The sequence below is a fragment of the Sardina pilchardus genome, chromosome 14 (genome assembly GCF_963854185.1).
Source record: "Sardina pilchardus chromosome 14, fSarPil1.1, whole genome shotgun sequence".
NCBI classification, from domain to species: Eukaryota; Metazoa; Chordata; class Actinopteri; order Clupeiformes; family Clupeidae; genus Sardina; species Sardina pilchardus.
The window spans coordinates 21,588,692-21,616,191 of record NC_085007.1 but is presented as its reverse complement, the minus strand read 5'-3'; the positions used below and the strand labels follow the sequence as shown (position 1 = coordinate 21,616,191).

General features: G+C 44.4%; 2 protein-coding genes across 3 annotated transcripts in view; one reads left to right on the top strand and one right to left on the bottom strand.

The window, feature by feature from the left end:
* The window catches only part of stxbp1a (syntaxin binding protein 1a), a 35,483-nt gene extending 14,924 nt beyond the window's left edge, over window positions 1–20,559 (bottom strand). The window contains exons 1-7 of one of the 2 annotated variants that reach the window (XM_062554647.1): window positions 20,340–20,559; window positions 5,039–5,088; window positions 3,628–3,709; window positions 3,379–3,455; window positions 2,821–2,899; window positions 2,175–2,278; window positions 85–233 (exon numbers count right to left, since the gene is read on the bottom strand). In XM_062554647.1, the coding sequence (XP_062410631.1) occupies window positions 85–233; window positions 2,175–2,278; window positions 2,821–2,899; window positions 3,379–3,455; window positions 3,628–3,709; window positions 5,039–5,088; window positions 20,340–20,376 (578 nt within the window). In that variant the 5' untranslated portion in view covers window positions 20,377–20,559. The remainder of the gene's footprint in view (window positions 1–84; window positions 234–2,174; window positions 2,279–2,820; window positions 2,900–3,378; window positions 3,456–3,627; window positions 3,710–5,038; window positions 5,089–20,339) is intronic. The other variant, XM_062554648.1, reaches the window with a different exon arrangement.
* A 5,327-nt stretch (window positions 20,560–25,886) lies between these two features.
* niban2a (niban apoptosis regulator 2a) overlaps window positions 25,887–27,500 on the top strand; it is a 40,027-nt gene continuing 38,413 nt past the window's right edge. The window contains exon 1 of the mRNA XM_062555078.1: window positions 25,887–26,414. Coding sequence (XP_062411062.1) covers window positions 26,360–26,414 — 55 coding nt within the window. The 5' untranslated portion in view covers window positions 25,887–26,359. The remainder of the gene's footprint in view (window positions 26,415–27,500) is intronic.

The following is a 27,500-nucleotide window of genomic DNA, read 5'->3' as shown; positions in this document are numbered from 1 at the left end:
TGCCTCCAATTCTAAGGTGCGTTTCTGAGAGTTACAACCAACAACAGCCCACCCTCCCTTCCCACACTGCCCCCTGCCTCTCACCCTCGGTATCGCACGGCGGGGTACTCCTTGAGTGTGGCACACAGAGTGGCGATCTGCTCGGCCAGGCGCTCCATCACTGAGTTCTTCAGCTGGGTCTTATGGGGGCTGTAGAAGCTCTGGAAGGCATCAGCGTTGTCTAGAGAGTACACCTGCACAGCCACACCCCACACACACACACACACACACACACACACACACACACACACACACACAAAGACATATGTGTACACACACGCACAAGGAGAGAGAAACAGAGAGAGAGAGAGAAAGAGAATCATGAATTCATGCTTTCAGGATGATAAATGACATGAAATCCCTGAAAAAGACTTGTCATGTTGTAAACTAGAGAGACAGTACGGGCCCCTGGGGAGCACTTCCTGTTTGTCGTGAGCGCTGCATGTCTGGGTGCCCTGCAGGGAGGTGACAGTGTGGCTGCCAGTCTCCTCTCACTGCTGCAGTGGCTGCATTACATTACAGCCGGTCCTCCTCAGTGATAGAGAACGCAGAGTGAGCCAGTGCTGTTTGGAGTGTGTAGACGCGTGTGTGTGTGTGTGTGTGTGTGTGTGTCACTGTTGGGGTATATGGCATCCTCCACTTGTGTCTGTTTGAATCTCTGTTATGGAAGTCACCCTTCTCTCTGTCAGTGGCCCCTCCCCCTCCCCATCCCTCTCCCCACTGCGCATGTGTGTGTGTGTGTGTGTGTGTGTGTGTGTGTGTGTGTGTGTGTGTGTGTGTGACATGGCCTCTCTTGTGGAACTGTCTGGAGAAAGTGTCCTCCACTGGCACACCCACACATAAACGTACACACACATACACATACAGTACAGTACACATAGAGGTACACACAGACACAGTGACATCTACAAAGGTTTATGCACAGACACACACACACACTGACAGATACACGATTCACATTCTCTGAGGGCAGCGTCACATGCAGTTCATCACTAACAATACAAATGCACACTGACACAGTCTTCCCTCTCCTCTCCTCTTCTCTCTCTCTCAGTCTTCTATCCTCTCCATTTCTTTCTTTTGTCCATCCCTTTTCATCTCTCTCTCTCTCCTCTCCCTCCCTCCCTCTCTTTCTCTCTCCTCCTCTCCCTCCCTCTCCCTCTCTCTCTCAGCATCTCTCACTGTTGCCCCCATCTGTCCAAGGTCACATGACTGCCCTTCTGCTCAGCAGATGGGTTCCTCTCTCCACACCTAGGCGCTCTCCTGCCCTGTTCCCATTGGCTGCCTCGCGTTGTGTAGATGCCCTGACAGCCAATAGCAAGGCGGAGCTTTATCTGTGTGTGTTTGCCCCCCCTTCCCCTTTTTTTCCCAGTGTGGAGCGAGCTGCAGCATCTCGCCAGAAGCCAAACTCCTCTGACTCCTCTGAGTTAATCGTAGAGGACAGGATGAGCAAAGGATTGCTGGCCAGGCAGCGCGCAACCGGCTCGCTTCTAGAACAGTCCGTGGGTAAAGCACAAGGAAAGAGAGAGACTGAGAGAGATACAGAGAAAGGGAGAGAGAGACAGAGAGAGAGAGAGAGAGAGAGAGAGAGAGAGAGAGTGAGTGTGTGTGTGTGTGTGTGTGTGTGTGTGTGTGTGTGTGTCTGGGGACTGTGACTCAGGAGATGCTGCTACCTGTGTTTACTCAGCTAACTGTCCCCGCCCACCATGTCCTCCAGCCAATCCCCTCCCCCTATCACTGCCTCTTGCTTCTATTTCTGGAATTTTCTGTGTCTCACTGTAGTCTCTGTCCCACCTTTAGGCCCCTTTACCCTCTCTCTCACCGTCCCTCACTCTCTCTCTCTCTCTTTCACTCTCTATCTCTCTCTTTCTCACTCTCTCTCTCTCTCTATCTCTCACACACTCTCTCTCTCTCACTCTCTATCTCTCTCTCTCTTTCACACACATACATACACACACACACACACACACTCCTGCTTTTCCTTAGTGTCCCTTCTATCCCTCCATCCTCCTTGTTCTCTTCTCTCTTCATCATCCTCTCTCATTCACGTTGTAATCTCTCTCTCTCTCTCTCTGTCTCTTCATCTTCTTATCCCCTCCCTCTCTCTCTCTCTTCTCTCCGGTCTGGCCGTGTACCTGAGACTCATAAGGTAAGAAGGCGATGTTGATCTCCGTCAGCGTCTTGATGGACTTGGAGGCGCGGCTCTTCACCAAGTCGTTAAATATGGGGTCAGGGCAGGCTGGAAGTGGGACACAGATGCAGGGGTCAGAGTGAGGTGCACGACAGAGAAATAAACAACTCACCACACATGACATTTACAACGACATTTCTTTGGCTCATGTAGATGATTCAGAGCAAAAACAATGCAAAGAAAAAATATCTTTAATACCATATACCATAAGCAATATAATACAATATAAATGCTACTAAATTATGCAATATTTCACCTCAATATGTTACACTTAACACTAAATAGAAAAGCCTTGATTATCTTTATACGATCTCAGAGTGAATGGTGGTGTGTGTGTATGTGCGTGTGTGCGTCCGTGCGTGCGTGCACGCGTGCATGGATGCATGCGAGTGTGTATGTGTGAGTGTGTGCTTGCGTGTGTGTGTGTGTGTGTGTGTGTGTGTGTGTGTGTGTGTGTGTGTGTGTGTGTGTGTGTGTGTGCGTGTGTGTGTGGGTATGTGTGGGTATGTGTGTGTGTGTGTGTGTGTGTGTGTGGATATTATGTCATGCTGCATACAGGGCTCTCCAGTGAAGTGCTCTCTGCTACTCACAGTCAGTGAAGAACACATGAGCTGCTTTGTACTTGGCTGAATGAGCATCTCTGAAGTCACCAACTAGAGTCGCAACAGACTGGAGATGAGAGGAGAGAAAAAAGAGAATTAGAGCTTTTGTGTGTGTGTGTGTGTGTGTGTGTGTGTGTGTGTGTGTCTCTGTGTGGTGCATGTCTCTTTGAGTCTTCCTATCTGTTTTCTTTAGAGTGTGTATCTGTGTGTGTGTGTGTGTGTGTGTGTGTGTGTGTGTGGGTGCTGCAGCAATAATAGCAGCAACAATGGTCCACAGGAAAGAGGGATTGAGGGATGTTTGCGTAGGCTGTGTCAATAGCATGTTTGTCGACACTGCCGCATTCTGCATTGTGTGTGACATATGGCCGGTGTGTGCTGTGTGAACACACTGCTAACTCATTGGCTCAGGCCGCTGAACATGGGCTATTTCTGCTAATATTGCTTTCCCAAACGCTGAGCCAAGTGTGAAACAGGAACATGTGTGTGCCTGCGTGTGCCTGTCTGTGTGTATGTGTCCGGGTGTGTGTGTGTGTGGTGTGAGGGTACCTTCTCAGTAGGAGTAATCAGATAAATGGCCTCAAGTGAGGGAAGAGGCTCTCGCCTCTTATTTATATCTTCAACAACTACGGATATAGATGGAGAGAGAGAGAGATAGAGAGAGAGAGAGAGAGATGTAAAGGATTATGCTTCATATTTTTGTGATCAATACGTAATAATATCATCAGAACAGAACAGAACAGAACAGAACAGAAAGCAATGCAAAACCACCGTGTCCCAACAGAACTCTCAACGTACTAGTGATGCCTTCTGACATGATGTCCGTCATCTTGCAGCAGGAAGACAGCATCCTCATGCTGAGCTGGTCCACAATGAGTGCCTGAAGAGGCAGGGAGAATACTTTGGTCATACAAGACACAGACCCAGAGAGGGAGCACTGGATAATACATGTTACTAATGCTATTAGCTATTTAGCCATCTACTAGCCAGTAACTGCTATCCATGTGTTGAAGACAAAGGTGGAAAAGTCCAGATTCAGCAGGTAAAAGTCCTGCCACATGTCAACCATTCACTTCAACCATCTGATTCTAATTAGCACAACTCTTCAGCCAGGGAAAGCAGCTAATTGATGAGATCACCTGTGCTAAGTGCAGAGATGGTAATACATGGGGTGCCTCTCAACATCTCTCCTCAATCCTCGATGCTCGATCCTCGAGGGGCGTTCCCACTGATCTATAACTAAAACTTGATAGACTATCCCATTGTTGTCGCCCCATCATTCTTTATGTACAGTAGATCAGTGAGGATCGAGGCCCGAGGAGTGAGGGAGGATAAAAGCCGAATGAGAGGCACCCATAATTGGACTTTTACTTTCTGAAGCTGGAGTTTTCCACCTCTGGTTGAAGATGGCAATAACAAATGTGTAGTGAATGGTGAACCACAGGAACCATGTTGGCATTACATGCAGAGCTTGATCTACCAGCTCTGGCTTTGTGTGTCACTGTAGAATAGCTGAGTTTTTAGCTCATGGTGTTGGAAACTCTTACCATCCATCCAGTTTTATGTTTAAAGATGGCTCAAACATCCTGTTTGTTTCATGATCAAGTTATTGCAGTCCCTAGCAAAACTAGCCTGTTAGCTAACACTGAAATCATTTGGAACAGCACAAAAAACATTCATCGAGAGTTTCAACCCTCCATCAACCGATGATGAAATAGTCACAAAAACCATTTACATCAACCCTTCAGCATCAAAAACCTTGTCAACACACTTCATTGTCAACCATTGCAGAAATATAGGAAGCACCAGCTGGACAATTGAAATACGGAACATAGACCAAACAAATAAATGTAAAGATATAGCCCAATTATGTAGTTATAACTATTAGCAAGCGCAAACAAATGTGGTATTTGGGAATCAAAATAGAAACTAAAAAGAGACCCTTCTCTACTGTTACCCATTCTTTACATCAAAAATAATCTGTCAAACATTGCATCTTAAAGAGCACTTTTGCCTGCCAGCACCCAGACAACAACACCAGTTTCCCTGTCAAACAAGTCCCATGTGGGGAAGCAGACACTAAGGAGAAGATAGGTGTTCTATCTCATTACTCACATCTGGGTCAGCATGGAAATCAAATTATCATAACAGGCTTTTTAGGACACAATTAAGACCCTCTGAGAAAACTGGTCTGGAACAATCCACTTACCTTCCATTCTCCCTTCTTCTTCACCTTCTTGATGACATCATTCATAATCTCTGTGAAGGAAAAAACGAGACATATGAGCATAACAACCACACAACATAGGCTATGGTTAATGTAAGCAATTTATTAGCAATATCGGTTCAATAGGCCTAAGGGTTTTTAAGTAGGTTTGGTGCATGCTTCAAAATAAGCAGTGGGTGCACCCACGCACAAGGAAAACACTGCTGTTGAAAAATGCCCTATAACACGGCCATACAACTGCTGACTCAAATCGAGCCATTGTTTTATGCACAGCATAACATTCATCTTCCGGTTTTACAGGAAGCAGCTTGCTTCCATATGGATGGATTTACTGCAGAATATGAGAAGAATGAATTCTTGCTAACATGCACGCGCACAGGCACAAAGTTCACTCAAAAGGCTCAAAACATAACCCACATAATTCCCACAATTTCCGCTAGCTCACTAGCCGCTACATTCTATCCCGCAGTCCTGACTGAATGCCAGCCCTGTCACCAACCTCTCTCTTTGGCCGGAGGGTGCCCACTCTATGCCACCCACCCAACCCCCCCACTCACCGACACCTGATCCACCTGGCTGTGCCCACTGGCACAGACACTAATGTGGATTAGCAGAGAGAGGGGTTGGCAGTGATGCCAGGGATACACACTGGCTTCCATTCTGTCTGACAACGTGTCAGCAACCTTTTGAAACTTTGCTATTTTCCCATACACCATGACTGTTTGATGATCACTCGCCCACACACAGTTGTCTATCATTTGGGATTTGCTTGTGTGATGCAACACATACGCACTTTTGTGTAATTCATTTTCAACATTATTTTCAACAAACAATAGGCCTCCCTCCCTTCAGTTGGGTTTGTCTGTCTTTTTCTTTACTTTTGCCTTCTGTAGTTTGTCTGACATGAAAGCATCTAAACCCTACAGCAGGACACAGAGCATTCGCAATACCATATCGTTCCAGTGTCATGTTAGCAGATTGTCAGATGCATTTAGATTGCTTGTTTGATAGCGCTCACTTTGTGTCACTGATCCAATGCTATTTACAGTACATGATCCTGGAAATGTATGTGTGTGTGTGTGTGTGTGTGTGTGTGTGTGTGTGTGTGTGTGTGTGTTGCCTAGCTCCAAAGCCCTTAAAACATCTCACAAAGGTCAAGTGCTCTTGTGCCTCTTGCATTTGAGGCCACAAAGAAAAAAAGCTGATTATATTTGTCTTGCAAGTTCTTTCAGCAGCAAACCAATATGAGCCATTTCCTTTATGAACGTGATCAGAAAAGAGGCTAATTTAGCATGTGTGGGCAGCTTCAGAGCCTGGCCATTCTGAAGGGTGCAGAAATGGAGCATAAAGTCATAAGAGTTTATGATGCCAAAAATGGAAATCATCCAGCCATGGACTACCACAGCCCCAGGGCAGTCTTTAACAAAAAAAAGTGTGTGTGTGTGTGTGTGCGCGCGCGTGCGTGTGTGTGTGTGTGTGTGTGTGAGTGTTGGATTCTATTGGTGTGTGTTTCGTCTGTCACCACTGCAGTCAGTCAGTCATACGATTATTCAGCAATTCAATCATACAGAAGAACTAAAGGAAACCATAGCCACAGACTCCACATTCAGCGCCCCAAATAAAAAAAATAAATAAACAATAGATCATAAGTCACTCTCTCTAAAGTCTAAATTGTTCAGTATAGATTTAACAATATATTATTAACTGATGGAATATCTCGATCTTTGAATCCATTCAGGGACTACGGCAAACTGACAGGCAGGATCAAAATAATCCTCTTGGGATCTTGTCTGATAATCCTGTGTTTTTCACACATGCTAACCGTTATTAGCTTGATCACTGTGCTAGCCATCTGTCAATAGCACTGGGATAAATGTGATTACAGCAGAATTGGTTTGCTGTTTGACATTTGATATCACTAGCCCCAACCCTAAGCCCCTCTGAGCCCAACAACATCTGGAAGCGTTGGGCCACAGATGGATTATCTCTGTTCAAATACGCAGACCGTGTTGGAGTGAGTTGCAGAGATTACAGAGGCAATTCAGCGCTTTATTGTTTGTCTTCTTCCTCATTGAACTGTTGTGTGATGACAGCGAGAGAAGGAGAGGGAGGAGAGTTACCTGCTAAATGATCACCAGTCAGTGTCATATCCCTGACATGAAGACAGATGGGCTCAGGCAATGCAAATCTGTTGCCCTTCAATCAAACCCTCTCAACAGCTACAGGGCCCATGTTTTCAAAAAGCATACAATTTGCTATCGCATTTGAGGGCAGTCGACAACCCTGAGGACAACCCAGTTTGCTTTCTCTTTGTATTTCATCATCATAATAAGTGCATTAGACTGTGTGCACAGAAACCCAGCTATGAATGAAACGAACAGGATACAAATGATTTAATCCACCTACTTGTGAAAATTGTATAAAGGTTTATCATCAAGGATGCGTAACACGGCACAATGCAAATCATAACATCTCCATGGGGGAAAAATGACCCACCTACTTCTCAGTCCTTGGGGTCCTTGTCCCATATCTCTCACGCATACATTCTCCCATACATCATGTTGCATTACAATACCCATCACCCTCCAAGAGAACATTCATCAGCAGCATAGTGCAGTCCCACAGCCCCTCCCACCTCCATATATGGCGTGAATGTAATCTAGGTGAATGCGCTCTGCATATCAAGTACCTCTCTCTGACCTCAAGGTCATGACCAGACTGTTCATTTCATCTACATACATATTCCCCATTGGCTTTTGGCTCTACGTGCCTGTACTGTCCTCACGCATATAGGCCAATAGGGTAGAGTATGTTATTTAAATATGGCACTCTAGGACAATACATCAACCTTGACCAATATTGTATCATTTCAATGCAGCCTTTACAATGTACTGCATTTCTGTTACCTCCATTTTGTATATCTACTGAAGCATGGTCAGACTTCAGATGGCGATGATGAGGATGAGGATGAGGATGAGGATGATGATGATGAGATGAAGCACTGCCTCGAGGATGAGTAATCAGAAATCTTGTCAATCTGAATGCATGGTCTCCAGACAGAGGCCCTGTCTAACAGCAGCACACAGGAATTAAAGACCCAGAGGCAAGGTGCCTGTTCCACTGAAGCACTGGTCAGGCAACAGTACAGAGTGCAAATCGAGTGGATCAGAAATGTCAGCAAAAGAGCAATGTCACTGGTGATGCCATCAGGCACTGCTGTCCTTTCTGGATTAAATGTACAACACTCATTGTGTCTCTGTCACTTTCTGACACTATGACCTGTCAATAATGAGGGTGTCAGGATCAGTTTTCCAAATAACATGGTGACACCATCGACCGGATTCCTAAATTATAACATATTATTCAAACTGTAGTCTACCTATGTTAAAGTCATACTGTTTAGATCCTCTTTGATAGGATTGTCATCCATCAGAACACAAGAACACAATTCCTTCTTCACCTCATCTAAGAGCCAACAAACCGAATGCTTTAAACCGACAGAGTGTACCATCTCACAATACCTGCAGTCAGGCGGGGGAGGGGGCTGTTTTAAAATGGTGCGATCCACAGTTGTTGTCATGGTAAAAGGAAAAGGATCTTTACACAAGGATGTTTGTTAATGACAAATCCCAGGACTTCTCAGAGGACCCAGGGCAAAGCCTAGGAGCACCTGGGGAAGGAAGCAGTGCTTCCAGACAGGAAGGTCATTCAGGGCAAATGGATGATAACAACGATACATATTCTTCTCAGGGCCAATAGTAAAACAGTATGCTGTTTCATTGAGAATTGCAGGAGACTGGATCACATTACCTTTTTAGGTTTGTTTGTTTTTCATTTGTGCTGAGTCATGGTTTGCTTTGAGCTATAAGCTTTGTTGTGCACTATCTGGCAAGTGCTCCAGCCAATGAAAATATATAAACTCCCTATAGCGTTGCATATCTCTGTATGTCTTTGCATTTGGCAGAGCAGATACTGGTAAACAGATTCACTGGTAAACTAATAAAACATCAATTTAATAACTCAGCATCTCTATCAAGGTTCCTCATTTCCTTTATAAATAAGTACCGTATAGCAGAGATTATCTCGGGAATATTGACTGTTAAATGAAAAAAATAAACGTCTTTGCCTGAAGGAACTTGCATTACAATCAAATTAAAATGGAAATCTTCTTCACTATCTTTGTTAAGTGACTGCACCTTGTTTATATGGTTTGCAGTTGCCGAAAATCTATCATAATAATAAGACAACACATATCTATATATCTATTGCAATATTTACATTTATCATGCATACTTATCATGCCATTGCGTACAGTAGCTGCTGCTAACTGAGTCAAAGTAATCCCAGGTCAGGTTCTTTTTTTTGTGTATGTGACATTGTGTATCTGCAGTCATACAGTACATTTAAAGTACACTGACCTACCACAGCTCAATGCCCTGTGAAACACCACATCTGTCACACATGGTCCTTCGAAGCAATTGTTCGATAGCAGAACATTAAGAGGCATACAAAAACAAGTACAACGTGAGTACAGCACAATGCTGATCTTGACTACAAACCTTAATTACTATTCTTATTGGAAAAACACACCTCACACAGGCCTAGACCAAAGCAGGAAGAGCTAGGGGTTAAAGGTCATCCTGCTGTAACGGACATCCTGCTGTGCCTGCCCTTTTGAGCCAGTCTGGTTTCGGCATGCGCCGTCAAGATTTAACACGGAAGATTTAACTCCCTGCAGTCAGATATTTGCAGGAGTTTTGCATTTCTACTATCCCTCCCCCCTTCCTGTGCGGCCTCCTCAGAGGAAATCGGTTATAAATCCCATCCCGATCAATACAGCTCAGAAAGGAGGACACTTTGCCCATCACCTAAGAGGCAGTCCGATGCCCTGCTGCTCTACTGAGTCATAGATTAATATGTGAATGTCAACAAATGAAGACTCCAGCTACAACATGTTCTCACAATGTTTCACATGAAGACTCCAACTACAGCATACTCTCACAATGTTTCTCTCTCATATATTTTGTGAATCTCTCCAGATGAAGACTCCAGCTACAGCATATTCTCTATATGAAGATGTTCCTCTCTATGTTTATTTCTGTTGGTTCTGAAGAGCGAAACAAACATGTGCATTCAAATGCAATATAACCACGAACCCTAGATCTCCATGAAGCAGTTACATGAATCTTTGAATCTCATGCAGTGCATTGGGACATTCTTTAGACTCCTTCACGTTTTTCACATTTCACTATGTTGCAGCCTTATGATAAATCATTTCAATGGATTTTCCTTCATCCACACATTCTAATACCCAATTATGACAAAGGAAAGACAAAATGTTCAGATTGTTTTGGAAAATCTATTTAAAAGGAACAGCTGAAGTATTTCCAGAATTGTTTGATTGGGTTCGAGTAAGGGTAACGCTGCACAGTCAGTATCCAATCTATTGAGATGAAGAATTAATTTAAGGAATGGGTTCCTGTCAAGGTCTAGAATCACCTCAATGTTGACCAAGAGAGATGGGAGGAGCCAGAGCTAAATTTTAAACGTCAGAGCAGACTGAGCTACATTTCAAGTGTCAGAGCAGAGGGTCTGAAAAAAGTGAAAATGTTGTGATTATGTTTTCGCTTTGTCATTATACAGTATTGTGAATGCAGACTGATGAAGGACAATTTGTTTATGAGTTTGCAAATGCATCACAATGCTAAAGGTGCAACATAGCAAAATGTGAAAAAGAGTGAAGCGGTCTGAATACTGACGGCTAAATGAGCAAATCATTTTGGTCAAGTGCTCGACCTTCACTTTGTTTATCAGCACCTGAGCTTTGGCGCTCTATCTGTCAGTAGTTGGTGGTGTGTGCCTGTGTGTGTGTGTGTGTGTGTGTGTGTATGTGTGTGTGTGTGTGTGTGGGGGGGGGTGTCATGGGGCAGGACCATAGCTGGCAGAATGGGGAGTCGGTGTGTTTGACCCCAACGGCCAGCTGTTCTCTCCCACGCCTCAGCCTTCAGCCCCAGAAAACAGTTAACGTTAGCAGTTAGCATTCCCTCCCCCTCGTGCTCATGGCCGAGAGTAGACAATACATTTCCTTTATTACATAACACATGCATGGCATGTATAAGGCATGCGATGGTGTGAGGCTGTTCCATACAACACTCCAGTATAATAAAGGGCTACTATTGTGAACATGTAAAGCAGATGTTTAGTAATTATTTGTCCGCACTGTTTATTCTACTGGAAAATGTATTCTAGATCAAGAATGTATACTGTGTAGATGTATCAGGTGACGGCATTAGCAGAGATTAAGTCAATTCTATATCATGCTTATGCTGTGTGTTAATGTTTTCATGAAACATGCATTTTACATGTATTTTCCCCCCAAACAGAATACATCAAAAGTACATGAAAAAGATGCTATGTATTAATGGCAGTATATTATGTAAAAATTGGGGGTGGGGTAATGTACGTTAGCAGCATCTTTCAAATGCATATGTACACTGAGAATTAAAACGTGAGAGTGATTAAAAAATCGCACATATACACACCTTTATAAAAAATGAAGTAGTGCACACACACATTACACACTCACACAGTCACAGACACACACACACATACACACACGACCCCACCTATATAAGCTCATGCAGCCCCATGCATACTGTAGGTCTATACCATTCTGTTTAACCCTTCTCTTTCATGAGGACGCTTCTGGGCTTGACACTTGTGATTTCATGACCCACTTTCGCTGCATCTCTACGCATGTCTACACATATTCAACCATACGAGCTCTTAAAGAGACAGTCATCTATTTTCACAACCATCTGGCACATATTCCTGTGTCCTCCTCACCCATAACATGTGCTGGAACGTGCTCACATTCCGTCATCTCTCACATGAATTAACATGAATCACTGTATCTATTGTGTCAATAGTGTATCTACAGTGCAGAATCATATGTTCCCTGGTGTTTATTTACTGGTGACACTACTTTTCACAGCCAAATTGTTTCCCTCTGTGCAAGATTGCTCAGTAAATAGCATTCATATTAAGCTAATTGCTTCTGTTAATAAGGCTTTATTATTCCCCCATATCATTATCACAGAGCCATTAAACCATATACACAGCAAGTGCTTATCAGCAGCACAGAGAGCTATTGAACGGCACACTAACTGGCTGCTGCTGCACATCTGAATAGGTAGCATTCTCACCCTTCTCCTGGCACGGTGTCACCCAGAGTCCAAGGACGTGTGGCCCTGAGAGTGTCTACTTCCTTTCAGAGCGCCGCGCTGAGTCATCACGCTAGCTAGCTATAGCCCACCTCAAGTACAACACAGCGCTGCTCGCTTTAGCCCTGACCGGCCGGCACTGCCGTGTGGTGAGAAGGACAGGCTTGAGGACAACCGCAGAAAGGGCCTGACCGCTATTATCAGAGGGCATCTCAGCTACTTATTAGAGACTGCTGGAAGAGTCACAAACTTTTCAAGTTTTTAAAAACAACTTGTGTGTGTGTGTGTGTGTGAGTGGGGGGGGGGGTCATTTCTACTGTCTACATATCAATTTGCCATACATTTAATTCACCGTGAAATTAAATTACTTCATGCTTACATGACTATGATCCTTTGTGTTTTATCTTACAAGTCCCTTGTGTTTACAACTGGTGAGCTCTTCACAACCATTTAATGTTAACTGGAGCCAACAGAAGGGGAAATCAATATATCAGAATTCACAAAGAGAACAATTAGTGGGCTTGGAGGGGGTTTGGTGAAACCATCTGGCCTTCAGAACACCAAAACACCTCACTAATGTGCATGTCGAAAGAGGTGACGCATTCTAGGATATGATCAGTGAATGTGTAGCCTCCCATTGGTGGTGAATGAAGCATTCTAAAGGTCTAAGTACCAATCATCGTCCACAGTGAGAGCCCGCAAGAACGTCCATGACAGATGCATTGAATGAATCTGAGGATATCCAGTTGTGCATTCCAATTAATACAATTACAGAAAACATCAATATGAACACATTGATCATCTCATGGAAAATGCAAGGGCAGCTTTTAACAACAGAACCGAGAGCCAAAGACTCACAAGAGTGAACTCAAACTCAAACTGAAGAGGCGGCAAACCCACCCTCTCCTCTTCTTCTGGTGCCTCCATTGTGAACGTTATCTAACCAGTAATTTAGCTCTCACCGTGTGTGGGAGTTCAGCCCATGCAAAATTGATGGTCTCCAAATGCTCTTCATAAATGGCATAACGAAAATGTCCTTCCTGTTTACACTGTTATGTAATTCACATTAAAATGTTATAGTCTACTAACTGCAAAAAGGTTTTGATCTAATCTGATTGTGTTTCATGATCAGTAGCCTACAATTTCACTTTCTTCTCATGTCTGACAGTAGCATCTATTGAATGCCAGTAGCTAGGTGATTACAAGAAAGAAAGATAGAGAGAGAGAGAGACAGACAGAGAAAGAAGGAGGGGACAAACCCAGAAAGACAGCAAGAAAGAAAAGATGAATGGGGGTGTGTTAGTTATCTAATCCTTCCACAACGTAATGCATAGTAATACCGTAATTTCAGAACAAAACTGAACATCTGTCTACATCTCGCATAACCTGCAGATAACCTACAGATTAACGGGAGTCAAATTCCTTGTTTGTTTACGCAAACAATAAAGCTGATTCTGATTCTGATTCTGATAACTGCCATGTATTTATTCATGTATTAGTGTGCGTTGGTCTTTGCAGGTGTTCCGCCCCAGTCCCATCACAGAGGAGCGGGGCGACGGCAACAGCCCAATCCCCCCGACAGCTCTGATTTACTCCATCCCACGGGGGCCCTGCAGCTAGCTCGCTTTCTCCATCTCCACAGCGAGGCAGTAAAACATGGCCGCCCGTCCAGATTGCCTGCCACTGCCAGAGCTGCCGCCGCTGCTGCTACTGCTGTAGCCGCTGCCTCTCCCAGACGACACGAGACGTGGGGGGAAGTAACCCTCACATGCCATTACCAAAATGCCCCGGGCCACACCTCTGCCACTGAGATTCGTCTCCACCCCAATCTCATCTGCTGCACTGTTAACAGCTACACCAAGGGACCCTTTAGGAAGATCACATCAAATAATGGATTTCATTGGGGTCTATTTTTCGGTACGTTTTAAGTGAACCTTTACATGTGCCTCTCTTCTGTTCTACATCTGTCCTGCTGACTTTGCTTAGGGTCACGCACACTTTCCTCCTTGATCGAATGTGGATGACAGATTGCCCAGTGCCCCTGCAGTTTTGTTTGCTTTGAGAAGAGTATTGCTGGTTGTGCATGCAGGGCACATAAACCTTTCCTGGCTGGGTGATAGATTTTGCAGAGTCTGCGTCAGTGGTTCTGCTCTGCAACACTAATTCAATTTCAAACTCAAATAAAATGGAGCCAGCTTTCATACTGTACCTCCCTGACTACCACCACAAAACTGCTACATCATATTCCCTCCCATGTGTGTGCATGTCAGTGCACAGTCTGCACACGCTGGGGTGGATATGCATGTGTGTTTGTCTGCATGTATGAACTGTATGTGCATCTTTGTGTGTGAGTGTGCTGAGGATGTGCCTACTGTAGGCTATGTGTGTGTGCGTGTGTGTGTGTGTGTGTGTGTGTGTGTGTGTGTGCGAAGGTGTGTGTGTGTGAGTGTGTATACTATGCGCTGATGTGTATGTGTATGTATGCATGCGTGTGTGCCTCTGTGGGTCTGAGCGTGTGAGAACATGCACATAATCCTGGAGGGGGGATGGAGGAGGCCTTCTCCATCTCCAGGGGCGGGGGCGTCCTGAGGTTATTACGGCTTGACAGAGCGGCCTGTCACCCTGACAGTGTTTAGCACACTTCTGAGGAGCCATTTCATCCCCCGCCGGGCCGCGCATTAAGCCCACCCATAACTAATGTCCCTCCGCGTCCGTCTCTCCTCTCTCTCTCTCTCTCTCTCTCATTTCCCCCCTCTCTCACCCCATTCTGAAGCCATCTTTTCTTCAGCCTGTGTGTATGCAGTGCACACACGGTAATGAAGTCTGACTGAGGACTCCAGCATGAGGCGGCATATCAGTTTGGTTATTTTTGTCTCCTCTCGGTTAAATATGTTTTCTGTGGTGGCTATAGGCTCTATGAGTCCCTCGGCTGCGTGGGAGAGAGGGATGAGAGCTGCTAAAGCATGTCTTTCAGGAGAGGAGAGATGGCGAAGCCTTTTGTTAGACTGGACCGCTCATCTTGCTCCATGTATGAGGGAGTCTTCATAGCAGAGGTGACAAGTGGAATGTGCTTATGTCCAAACCAAGGTGCTTGATCTTGTGGACGGAATGAATTTACACACATGTGATTTTACACACACACACACACACACACACACACACACACACACACACACACACACACACACACACACACACACACACACACACACACACACACACATTCAAGGCTCTGGGTGTATGTGAACGCAGACTGCACACAGCGACCTCCATTTTAGCTCATGGTTTTCATGGAAACAACCGAGTCATTAAAACACTATTCCTACGAATAATGAAGAAATAAACATCAAATTACACAGAATGACAGTGGATAGGACTGCATTCATGGGGAAAAAATAGTCCAAATCCGTAACCAAAGCAGGGTATCATGTGGCATGTTCGACAATAAAAATGGGACGAATGTGATCAAACCATGAGCAAGAAATCCCATACCTCAGGGCTGGCACAGCTACAGATGGGGCAGAGCGAAATGTGCTATACTGTACACACTATACATGTATTTTTAAACAGCGATGCACAATGAGGAATCGTAGGTGTAGATTTAGGGCAGAATAATGTGCAGGCTACACTACACAACACACAAACTGGAGATTAATTTTGTAATTCAAATTTACAGTCAGAGGTTTTGTGATGCAATGCCATTTGAACGTGATTTGTTGTTCCCTCAGCCTCCATTGAACTTCTGACTACCCTGCTGCTACTACTACATGGCATTTTAGCCATCTACCAGCAAAATGGTGTTGCTATTGGGTATTTTCTCATTATATCAGGTGGGGCAGCAGGGGCGTAGCCAGAGGGGCGTCTCCGGGTGGCACAGGCCACCCTTGAGATTCAATTGGCCACCCCAGGTAAATTGAGGACAAAATAAGACAGTGTAGGGTGCACATGAGAGCATAAAACCATCCAAACTAAAGTGCCACTTGGAAACAACGCACCCCTGTCAAAGACAAACCTGTCGAGTAGTACTTTGAGGTAATATCAGCAGTTATAGTAAAGACTTCACAAATGTAATGCCAAACATCTGCATTTTCCACACAAATAGGCCAGGCACTTTGCGTGTCTTAGGCTACCTCACCATATTCGATGCTAAATATATAGTTGGTCACAACTTTATGAACTTGTGAAATGATGGGTTCCAAAACCAGACCAGTTAAGAACCACTGGCAAAAAAACATTTCACACTTCCACTTTTGCTCAAATGGCCTAATTTCTGGACGGGTGTTGTTCAGAGCTGAAAATGAGCTGAAAACTGTATTTGACATTTTATCCAATTACAAAGACATTTGATGTGAGAGTAAGGTCTTTGTCCTTTGTCCTTCAATTTATGAGTATGGTGCTTGGTGCATGGTTTTACTCATGCATGTGTGCTGATTTAACAACTTGAGCCTGTTTCTGTTTATCTAGATGCCACCCTTGAATTAACCAGTGCCCCACTAGGGCCACCCTTGTTACAAATCTCTAGAATCGCCACTGTGGGGCAGGAACAGAACTTGATGCAGGCTTGCTGGATGGATCAAGATGGAAGACTAACCAAACCCTAGCGTTTACCATTTTGTAGTATGTTTTCAGTTGTCATAAAGCTTTGGTATATATTTGTTATATTTGTTACTTGTTGTTTTGTAAATCTGATAAATCTTAAAAGATACTGTGAGCAATGTTAGCACTACTTGCTAACTTCTGACAGACAGTAGAGGACTCTATCCCAACCAGTAGGTAGGTGCTGCTTTGCACCAGCCAAATAATTGGCAGTCAGGAGACAGTCTCTAGAAGTTTCCAGATTTTATCGCAGCCATAGCCAGACCAAGTTGAAGCTTTGAATATTCCGCAGTCAGGGAATGCATCTCTGGAAGTTTCATGATTTTTTACCACTGTGGTCATGCCGGGTTGAAGCTTTTAAACCAGAGACTGTACAGAACCCAAGAGACTTCCTGAGGCACTGTTTTTCACAGAGCATCTTTTCTTCTATCAGCCTTCAGATTGTAAAGATGTTTAGGTGTATGTTTTCCAAAATGTCCAGACAACAGCTTGTCAAAACAGCTATAGACAATGCAACCAGGACTAACCTAATAATAAAAATATCACAAGTGTCTTTCAAATCCTGAGTCATGATGATATCAAATATATCTTTTTTTTCTCTAGGTTTGGACTTTGGAGATACAAAATCCTTTCCCCTTGTTGGAGGAAAAGCAAGTGCTAGTTGGAATGGCCTCTTACCCTGTTAATGCTAATATTTTTGTCTCTGGGGTTGGTCCAAAGCAAAAGATAAATAACCGCATGAATGTAATTTACATCAATGAGCTGAAGAAAAGGAAACGAAAACAAAGACCCAAAGTCAGACTGATGACAATGGCCTCTCAGGCACACACACACACACACACACACACACACACACACACACACACACACACAGTGCCTGACTCATTCAGGAGGATCCGCTGTTGGCCCACTTACTCCTGCCTGTGAACGTGTGTAAATGCAGATTACTAGCCAGGGCAACAGCAGGCTACTCTACTTTTTCTCACTTATCTCATTTATCCTGGGAAGGATGGTCTGCTATATTCTGTAACCAAAACCATACAGCATCTTTGACCAATTCAGTAACAGCATCCATTTCCTCCCTTAAGAGTGCAGTGAGTGAGTCGAAGTCCATAAGGCCTGGGCAAATACTTGTGCAATGACCAGACTCGTCAATTACTGTACAACAAATATAAAATGTAAACCACTACAGATGCGACGATATTACACAGGTAAATGCACAGTAATTTCAGTTTCCGATTTGTGTTTCTTACTATGCCTACTGAGATATTTTTTTCAAATGCATCAGATCAATCAAATCTTTGACAGCAGCCATTACAACACCACATCTTTCTACAACATGTGCACGACGAAGCATGATGGGGGTCCACCACTGCTGCGTAAAAACACGGTACACCAATAGTGCTGCATTTGACTTTCATTTGAAAATAGGGTCTATGCTATTATAATTCATAGCACCAATGGTCAATTAATTCCGCCTTCAGTGGCGATAAAAGAGCATCACCATCTTCGGACTCCTTTACACTAAATTCAACGTGGCCTCACGGCTGATGCTCAGCGAGGGATGCAGAGAGAGAGAGAGAGAGAGAGAGAGAGAGAGAGAGGAACGCCACCCATCCCCCATGCCGCGCAGGCTCCGGATGATGTGCTGTGCGTGCGTGCTTGTGGCGCGAGGTCCTGTCGCTCTTCCTCTCCGAAGGCTCAGAGCAGTCCGGTCTGTCACAATTTAACTGAATTATTAATCTATTCCATAGTGTGCAGCAACATTTTCCCATAATCACATCGTCTCAGACAACGTATCATCCCTATTCTTAACTTGTGATAGCAATATAATATGTGCCCATATTATTACGCAACCAGTCAAGATGTTACGAGTGGTGTCCCAGTCTTAGGCTATGTGTTCTATTTCAGTTATTTATTTGAATTTAATTTGGTTTAAGTTGCAACTATACGTCTAGTCTGAATGCCTGATATACCAGCTTCCCGGTTATTCTAATAAAAACAAAACTCAGCTGAGCAAATTACATTATTTGTAGGGACTAGACAGGTTAACCCGAGTAAATTGTAACAAATATAAGCCAGCGTACAACATACAAAAAAATAAGCACCGAGCCTACGTTCTCTTCAAGGATATTACGTTATTGCAAGGGCCCTGACCACCGTGTAGGCCCAATAGCATCTTTATCTGTAGTGATCAATTCTGTCCTTGCCAAGATTTCATATGGAGTCAGACACCCCACACATCACGTATCTGATATTCTGCCTTTTTTTTTGTGGAAACACTGTGGACCTGGCACAAGAAGCATTTTGATATATCGTCAGCGAAAGGAGAAAATGCTGATAGCGGATTTGGCCAGTTTTGCCAATGCGCGCACCTGTAATCATCGAAATACAACCTACACCAGAGCCTGAGAGGTGCTAAGGGTTGGGGTGCTGAAGCAGTCATTCCCGTCTGAGTGCCCCGCAGATGGCTGCGCCTCAGCCGCAGTCCACCTCCGTTTCAGGGTACCCCGGTATTTATACCCACTAATAACAATCCACCGTACGGTCGGATTTGGAACATTTTACCAACCTAATATTCCGCCTAGTAGCTGGTCAGTGGTCACAGCATGTGAAAGTGGTTAGGGAACTGATATTCTTAAATGGGAAAATCGCGTTTGCAAGGGTAGGAGTTTATCCAATAATCGAGGGAAATTCGTTCCGCCATTAACGACAGCTCTGCAACTAACAATAAGGATGCATTTATCTATCCAATTACAACAAATATATACTTTATGGTCGCTAACGTTACAACCCATTGGTGTTTTACGCAACGCATTGGCCCAGTGATCAATCATCAGGGTGAGGCTTTTTCAGAAACAGAGAATAAAAACACCAGGACGCAATACTATTAGACCACAATCCAAACATCTATCATGTCCAACTGCATACCCCCAATAAACCAGTCCACCTGGACATTTACTTATCACAAGCACAACATGTGAATATGTGAGATTATAGCCTATATATAAATTGATTTAGTGACGCTACCAAGCTCAGTGCTACCAACCAAACACCGCATAAATAGTGTTTCACTACCCCACTGGAATATGGGCGTTTCTAAAGGGTCTCTTCTCTGGAAATTTCAGCCGTGAGGAAATTGCGTCCGCGGCCTCAGAAGTGAATGATAGAGAACAATGGAGAGATACATGTTCAGTGATAACGTGCAGTAAGGGATTTAGGTTGCATGTCCGCATATCATCCCCCCGAGAGAAATGTCATTGCTGTAGTAACCAGATCAACGCGGTTGCACAATGGCAAAGCATATACCGCATCCATCCATGGAGGACGCGCCATATACGGATAAGCGATAATTAGCTCGTGAGAAAAGGCGCAACATCATTAATCCCCCTAGTTAAAGCAAGAGAGAAACCATAATCCAGTTCACTGCACACGAATATGAAATGAAAATAAAATGTTCTTACTTTCGCCGACCACCGCCTTCAATCCGATGGGTGCCATGATGCTACTGAATGACAGACCGTATTCACACTCCTTTCCTCCCTCTCTCCCTCGCTGTAGTCCACCCCTGTCTCCGCTAGATCGAGGGTGCACACCTCACAGCGCGTCTTACTGCGGAGATTCGACCAGAGAGGCAACGTCACTGCGTATCCGCCCCTCCCTTTCCCAGAGCTTCATTCTCCTTCAGTTCCACTTATTTGTGGGTCCCATAGTGGAAGTCTGGTCGAACTATTTACAGGCACGTTAGCCTGTACTGTTATGCGGAGGCTATTTGAAAATTGTATGGTCTTTTGGAATTATCCAATTTGTACATCCCTTGCAATTATTTCAATTTCAATTTCAATTTAATGTCGCTTATAGAGCGCCAATACATTACACATGTCTCAAGGCGCTTTACAGAGTGTTAGACATTCAAAGAGAGCCCATGAGTAACAGGGGCAAGGAAAAACTCCCTAGAATTGGAGATACATATAGGAAGAAACCTCAGACAGACCCACGACTCAAGGGCCCAACCCATCTGCCTTGGGTCAGTTACAGTACAGTCATTTGTAGTTTGAAAGTTACAATGACAATGAAAGTTCAAATAGTCCAGTGTAGGGAATAAATTGTCCATTAGTAATCCATTAGTTATTTCTGAAGGTGATGGGTCGCTGGGATCCGAGGGCCAAAGATTCGGGTAGGGAACCACAGCAGGCGATGTTAGGGCAGTCATAGGGATGGCGAAGGCAATGGCGATGGTAGGGCAGTCAGAGGGATGTGACTTCAGGTGTGATGAGGGACAGGCACAGAGATGGTTGATGGCTGGTAATGGTTTACCTCACAGGTGAGGTATAGGGGAAAGGGAAGAGAAATAGAGTGTGTTAGTATTACTGTAAGTCATATTAAGTATTAATAAGTATATCAATGGTGATATAAATGGTTATACTATAGAGGGTTTACAAAACGCTTTTACACACCTCTTTTGTGGGGACAGGTGCGTAGGAATAGGTTACCCAGTTAAACCCGAAGAGGCATCCCGCACATCGTCCACCACGCATGCAAACATCCACCCACCCACCACGCACGCAACATCCACCCACCCACAATGCCCCCCCCAATGCCCCCCCCCCCCCCAGGCGAACCCACACACCACCCCTGAACCGCGCGTCGGAGCAGCATGGCTGAGCATGGCCAGCCAGAGTCCGCCCACAGGCGGCGCCACCCATCCGCAGACACCCCCCACCACCATCCGCGAGCAGAGAGAACGGGGCCCGCGCCAGCCCCACCCCAACCACAACACCACGCGAACACACACCACGGCCCGACCAGGACACACAGTCTGATCCGCCCCGCCGCCCAGGCCCCCCGGAAGCAGCGCCCCCAGAGCAAAAGTCCAGAATGCTTCATGTCTTTGGACGTGTCATCCTGTCATCCTGTTGACAGGGTCGGGAGGCGTAGGGAGGCGATGTAGTGTAATTAAAAACGTTAAAATCATTGGACATTGGTGTAATGTAATTAAAATCGTTAAAACCATTGGACTTCCACTCTAGAAACACCACCCCAAGAAGGCCCGGACCGCGAGCCCAATCCAAATACAATGCCGCAACAGCCCTCCCCTCCGCCATCCACTCCCAGCATTCCCACCTCCCCCGTCCCCCCCATCCCACTAAATGCACAGCCGTGCACATCTGATCAGACTGCATGCCCCAGCCAGACCGCCAATATACGCCCACGCAGAGCCACTGGCGAATGGAGCCGACACGAACCCCCCCCCCCCCATCTACAGACGGCGACGGGAGGCCCCCCGCGGACGAGCAACGCCACCCGCGAACGGACCCCGACCGGCCCAGAGCACCCAGCCACACCACCCAGGCGCGCAGCCCAGACATGATGCGCAAGCCCACCCGGGGAAGGCCCATGACCGAAACGGCGCAAATGGACAAAAGCCCGCATGCGCAGTGAATGAACAAATGCCCGCACGCGCAACAGACAGCACGCGGGACCCTCCCCCCTAAGCTACACTATAGAGGACAGGACAGGGAGAGAAGGAAAGAGGGAGAGTTGAGAGAGACAGAGGGAGAGGGGAGAAGAGGAGTTGTACGGCATGCCACATAAGAAGTCCATGACAGCGCAATGCTAAAGCAGCATAACTAAGGCATGGTGGAGGGTGGTCAGCACCAGATCAGGTGTGGTCAGTAGCCACCATGGGATGCATGACTGGGGCACCAGTCACACAAGCCCACAGCAGAGGTGGTCCGTTCCAGTAAGACCCTGAGGTGGTTGAAGTTCCACACTGCACCATACCTAACTATAGGAAGCACTAAAGAGATATGTTTTAAGTCTAGACTTAAAAATAGGGAGGGTGTCTGCTAATCGAATTGAGGGAGGAAGATTATTCCAGAGGAGGGGTGCGCGGTAACAAAAGGCTCTGCCTCCTACTGTAGTTTTTGAAATTCTTGGAATTACAAGAAGTCCAGTATTTTGTGATCGTAAGGGTCTAGGTGGATTATATGGGACTAGAAGATCTTTAATATATTCGGGTGCTCTTCCATTTATGGCTTTGTATGTGAGAAGTAGAATTTTGAAGTCAATGCGACTTTTAACAGGTAACCAATGTAGAGATGCTAGGATGGGGGAAATATGTTCATATTTTTTGGTCCTAGTGAGTGTGCGAGCAGCTGCGTTTTGTATAAGCTGTAGGCTTTTTAGACAGGTATTATTGTAGCCGGCGTATAGCGCATTACAATAGTCTAGCCTGGAAGTGACAAAAGCGTGGATTAATTTTTCAGCGTCTGGTAAGGATAAGGACTTCCTTATCTTTGAAATGTTCCTTAAATGGAAAAATGAGGTTTTTGTGATCTGCTTTATGTGACTATTGAGTAGAAGTTCTTGATCAATTGTAACTCCTAGATTTTTAACACTTGTGGATGAGGTCAGTGAGAGATCACTATATGTAACCTGTGATGTGGATAGGATATCCCTAGTCTTCTTAGGACCTAAAACCATAACTTCTGTTTTATCTGAGTTCAATAGCAGGAAGTTATTAGTCATCCAAATTTTTATGTCTCTCAGACATGTGTTGAGTTTGGCTAACGGGGTTGGTTCATCGGGCTTTATGGAAATATATAATTGTGTATCATCTGCATAAGAATGGAAATCAATGCCATGTTTTCTAATTATAGAACCTAGAGGAAGCATATAAAGAGAAAATAATAGGGGCCCTAGTACTGAGCCTTGAGGCACTCCATATTTAACCATAGTCTGGGAGGATGGTTCATTATGGACCTGTACAAATTGTTGGCGGTTAGTAAGGTATGATCTAAACCAAGCAAGTGCAGAGTCTTTGATACCTATGGAATGTTCAAGCCTGTGGAGTAGTATGTCATGATCTATGGTGTCAAAAGCAGCACTGAGGTCAAGGAGGACTAGTATTGATGCATAGCCGTTATCAGCAGCAATAAGGAGGTCATTAAACACTTTAACTAAGGCTGATTCGGTACTGTGGTGGGCTCTAAAGCCAGATTGGTACAGTTCTTGAATTTTGTTAGTTTGTAAGAAGGCGCTAATTTGTTTGGATACTATTTTTTCAAGTATTTTTGATATAAAAGGGAGATTAGATATAGGCCTATAGTTAGCTAGGATGTTAGGGTCAAGGCTAGGTTTTTTGAGTGATGGCTTGATAACAGACATCTTAAACTGCTGTGGAACATGTCCTAATAACATTGAATTATTTAGAATCTGAAGTAACGTATTATCGAGGAGGGGGAGGGCGGTCTTAAGAAGGTGAGTGGGAATAGGGTCTAGCAGACTAGTTGCAGATTTTGATGAGGAAATTGTGGAGGTGAGCTCTAATGTGTCAATAGGTGTAAATGAATTAAATGTTGTGCTAGGTTGCATCTGTGATTCTGTTATGTTTTCACTATTATTTGGCAATGGAGTATGTGTATTTGGTGAAACTGACTGGTTGTTGATCTTAACTCTAATTGTTTCAATTTTATCATTAAAAAAGTTCATAAAATCATTACTATCTAAGCTTAAAGGAATAGATTGGCTTACTTCATTATGGCTCTTCGTTAAGCGTGAGATTGTGCTAAAAAGAAATTTTGTATTGTTTTTATTTTCTTCAATCAGTGAGGAATAGTAAGCTGACTTGGCCTTGTTAAGTGCTTGTTTGTAAGCGATGAGGCTATCTCTCCATGCTTGGCGAAACACTTCCATTTTAGTGGTGCGCCACTTTTGCTCTAGTTTGCGTGTTTTTTGCTTAAGGGTTTTAGTCTCTGATGTATACCATGGAGCGTGTCTTGTTTGTTTCCTTGTTTTCTTTTTGAGTGGTGCTACAGAGTCTAGGGTTGAGTGTAGTGCATTCATTACATTATCAGTTAGTAAATCGACCTCTGTTGAGTTAAGGGAAGGACCTTCTGTTTTAGGAGAAGGGCCCTCTAATATATCCTGAGTCACAGATGTGGAAAGGGTTAGTGGAATTTGTTCTAGAAAGTCTGCAGTCGTTTTTTCAGATAGATTTTATCACGTGATTTTATGTTGGGTTTATGTCATGTGATTGGCTATAGGTGTGTGTGTGTGTGTGTGTGTGTGTGTGTGTGTGTGTGTGTCTGTGTGTGTGTGTGTGTGTGTGTGTGTGTTAATCAACACTGCGCTCAACTCTGATGCTTCACAGGCTATGTGTTCTCTCTTGCACCCATTGCAAGATTTAGTAGGCCTATGGCTAATTTCACGGTAACCCGAGCGTCATTTGCATTCGGTTGAATAAAGAAAACACTACCACTTTGTAAGTTAATATGGTCAACGAACGCTACTCAAGAATATATGACCAGGCAATATTGCTCTTGACTCTTAACAAGTAATAAGGCTCTCTTTCCACAAGAGGTCAGCAGAGCGCTTTTAATAGCACAGGCTATAGCGAATGGTTGAGTCTGGGAAAAATAGTCAAACGCTGTTGGTTCTGTGTTGCGCGACTTTGTGTGGTGACGAGTGTCAGGGAACTTCTCGTAGAGAACAATGAGGAAGGCAGTGGCACAGGTGTCAGACGCACAACTTGAGATGAGGAGGACACAGCAGCATCCCAACCTCTGTCACACCTGGTAGCTTCAACTTCGATTGCCAGGCAGCCCCTCAGGAGACTGAATAGCTGTAACAGGCTTGTATGAGAGCGAGCTCCGCTGCGCAATTACGCATAATATGATAACATAACCCAGAGCTGTGGACTCGCAAATTACAACATTATTCACGAGTACTCAGCTAAATAGGATATATAGATAATCCACATGCCACACCATGCAGCATGAAGCAGTGGGTTACATGCCTAGCCTTACAGAATAGAAGCTCATGATTTTGTATGTGTAGTTTTTCCTATTTGAAGGCTACACTATACACAATTATATCAGTTGTACTGGTGATGAATTAAACTGGGGAACAACAAACAATATTAAACTGTTGAACAGGAAATAGAGACACAATAGCGAAACATTTGCATATGCAGCTTATAGTCTATACATCGGATGCTGCAATTTTCTTGCAGAGTTAGCCTACAGGGTATTTTGTGGGCGACGTCCTCCCCTGCCACACCTCTACAGAGCGAAGCGTTTGACTGAACACGTTTGTCTTGTAGCGACTCTAAAGTTTGAGGGTGTGACCTGAACTCCATATCGAGCTAGTCCAGTTTGAAACTCAAAACGCAGTCTCTCCCTCCCCGCCGTGGCCAGTTGTGTTTCATCAGAGTTTTTAGCAGACGGCGTGTCGAACCTGGAATTTTCGGACACTTTTCTGAAGGCACCTTCAGTTGGCTACCGCTTTTTGGGATGTTGAAGTTAAAGGCGAGGAGGAGAGAACCCGGATACTTTTCCCAATTTCTAATTTGACATTTGGAGAAGTTTCATTGAAATACGTTGCGGGTGTCCAGCATTCACCCGAAGAGTAACGGGATTGGTTCACGGACTTGTAGCCTACTTAGAACTGTTGGGACACTGAAGGACAGAAAAAAATCAGGATGGGGGATGTAATTTCTTCGCACCTGGATGAAGGCAAGCGTGAGATGATAACAGGTAAAATGAGCCATGCGCATGTCTAAAACAACAACGACCAAACATAATGCGCTTTATTCTTTTATGTTTTAATGAAGAGTGAGGCATTGTCCTTTGTCTTTGAACAAGTTTTCTACCTAACTTATGGCTTCAGTCTTGTGTGCCTCAGTTGCCGATATGTACTGTATGTGTGGTAGAGCGTTGCCACTTGCTTTGAACAGTCGCTTCTGCTTCTGCTTGATCTGTATTCTGTACTTGCTTTCATTATATGGGGAAGTATTTGTGTTGTGTTGTGTACTAAACTAAACTTAATTTAAGGAAACATAATGCTGCTGTCATTGAACCACTGATCTTGTGTGTCAAAGAAACCAAAATATGAGAGAATAATCAACCCCATCATTATAGAATATGATAAAGTAGGGAGCTCAACCCCCCAATGCCCCCTAATCCTGTTCAGTTCATACTAGCCTCCTGCACATCCCAGTCATCCTCAATGGAAAGACAATGCCCTATGTACTTTAAAAGCAAGTCTTCAGAACACACAATCTTCAAGACACACAATAGGCATGACATAGAGATATTTTACTTTTGCACTGACCCTTTCATTCTGGAAAGGCACAAGGCACATCCATGTGAAAGTCAGTTCCTTTTTCTTTACTCTGTGGATAATTGTCCCTTTCCAAAGGCACTTTGTATTTGGAGAATTCAAAACCATGCTGGCTACAGTATGCTCTGGTTTCTTTGTGTAGACTATTGCCTATTTAATCACTGTGTTTTGGTTTGGTTTATATGATGCCGAAAATAAGTCTCAAGAGACTTCTAGTGTTTATGAAAGCCATTCTGTGATCAGATGAAGGTTTAGGTTCAGGGGTTTTCTCTGCAGAGGTTTGTTAAGTTCTGTTTTTACCTCCATACTGTGAGCAGTTTTATGTGTATATGCCTGTGGGGACTTGTTCGGCTATGGAAATGGGAGGGTTTGCTCAGCTGCACAGTCAAAAAGACTCTTAACCACAGAAGACCTCTCAAATGCACCTTAGATGTCTCTCTGATCTTAATGTCACCCAGGTACTCTTTTGCTGTCAAAACCTGACAATTCAAATGAACAGA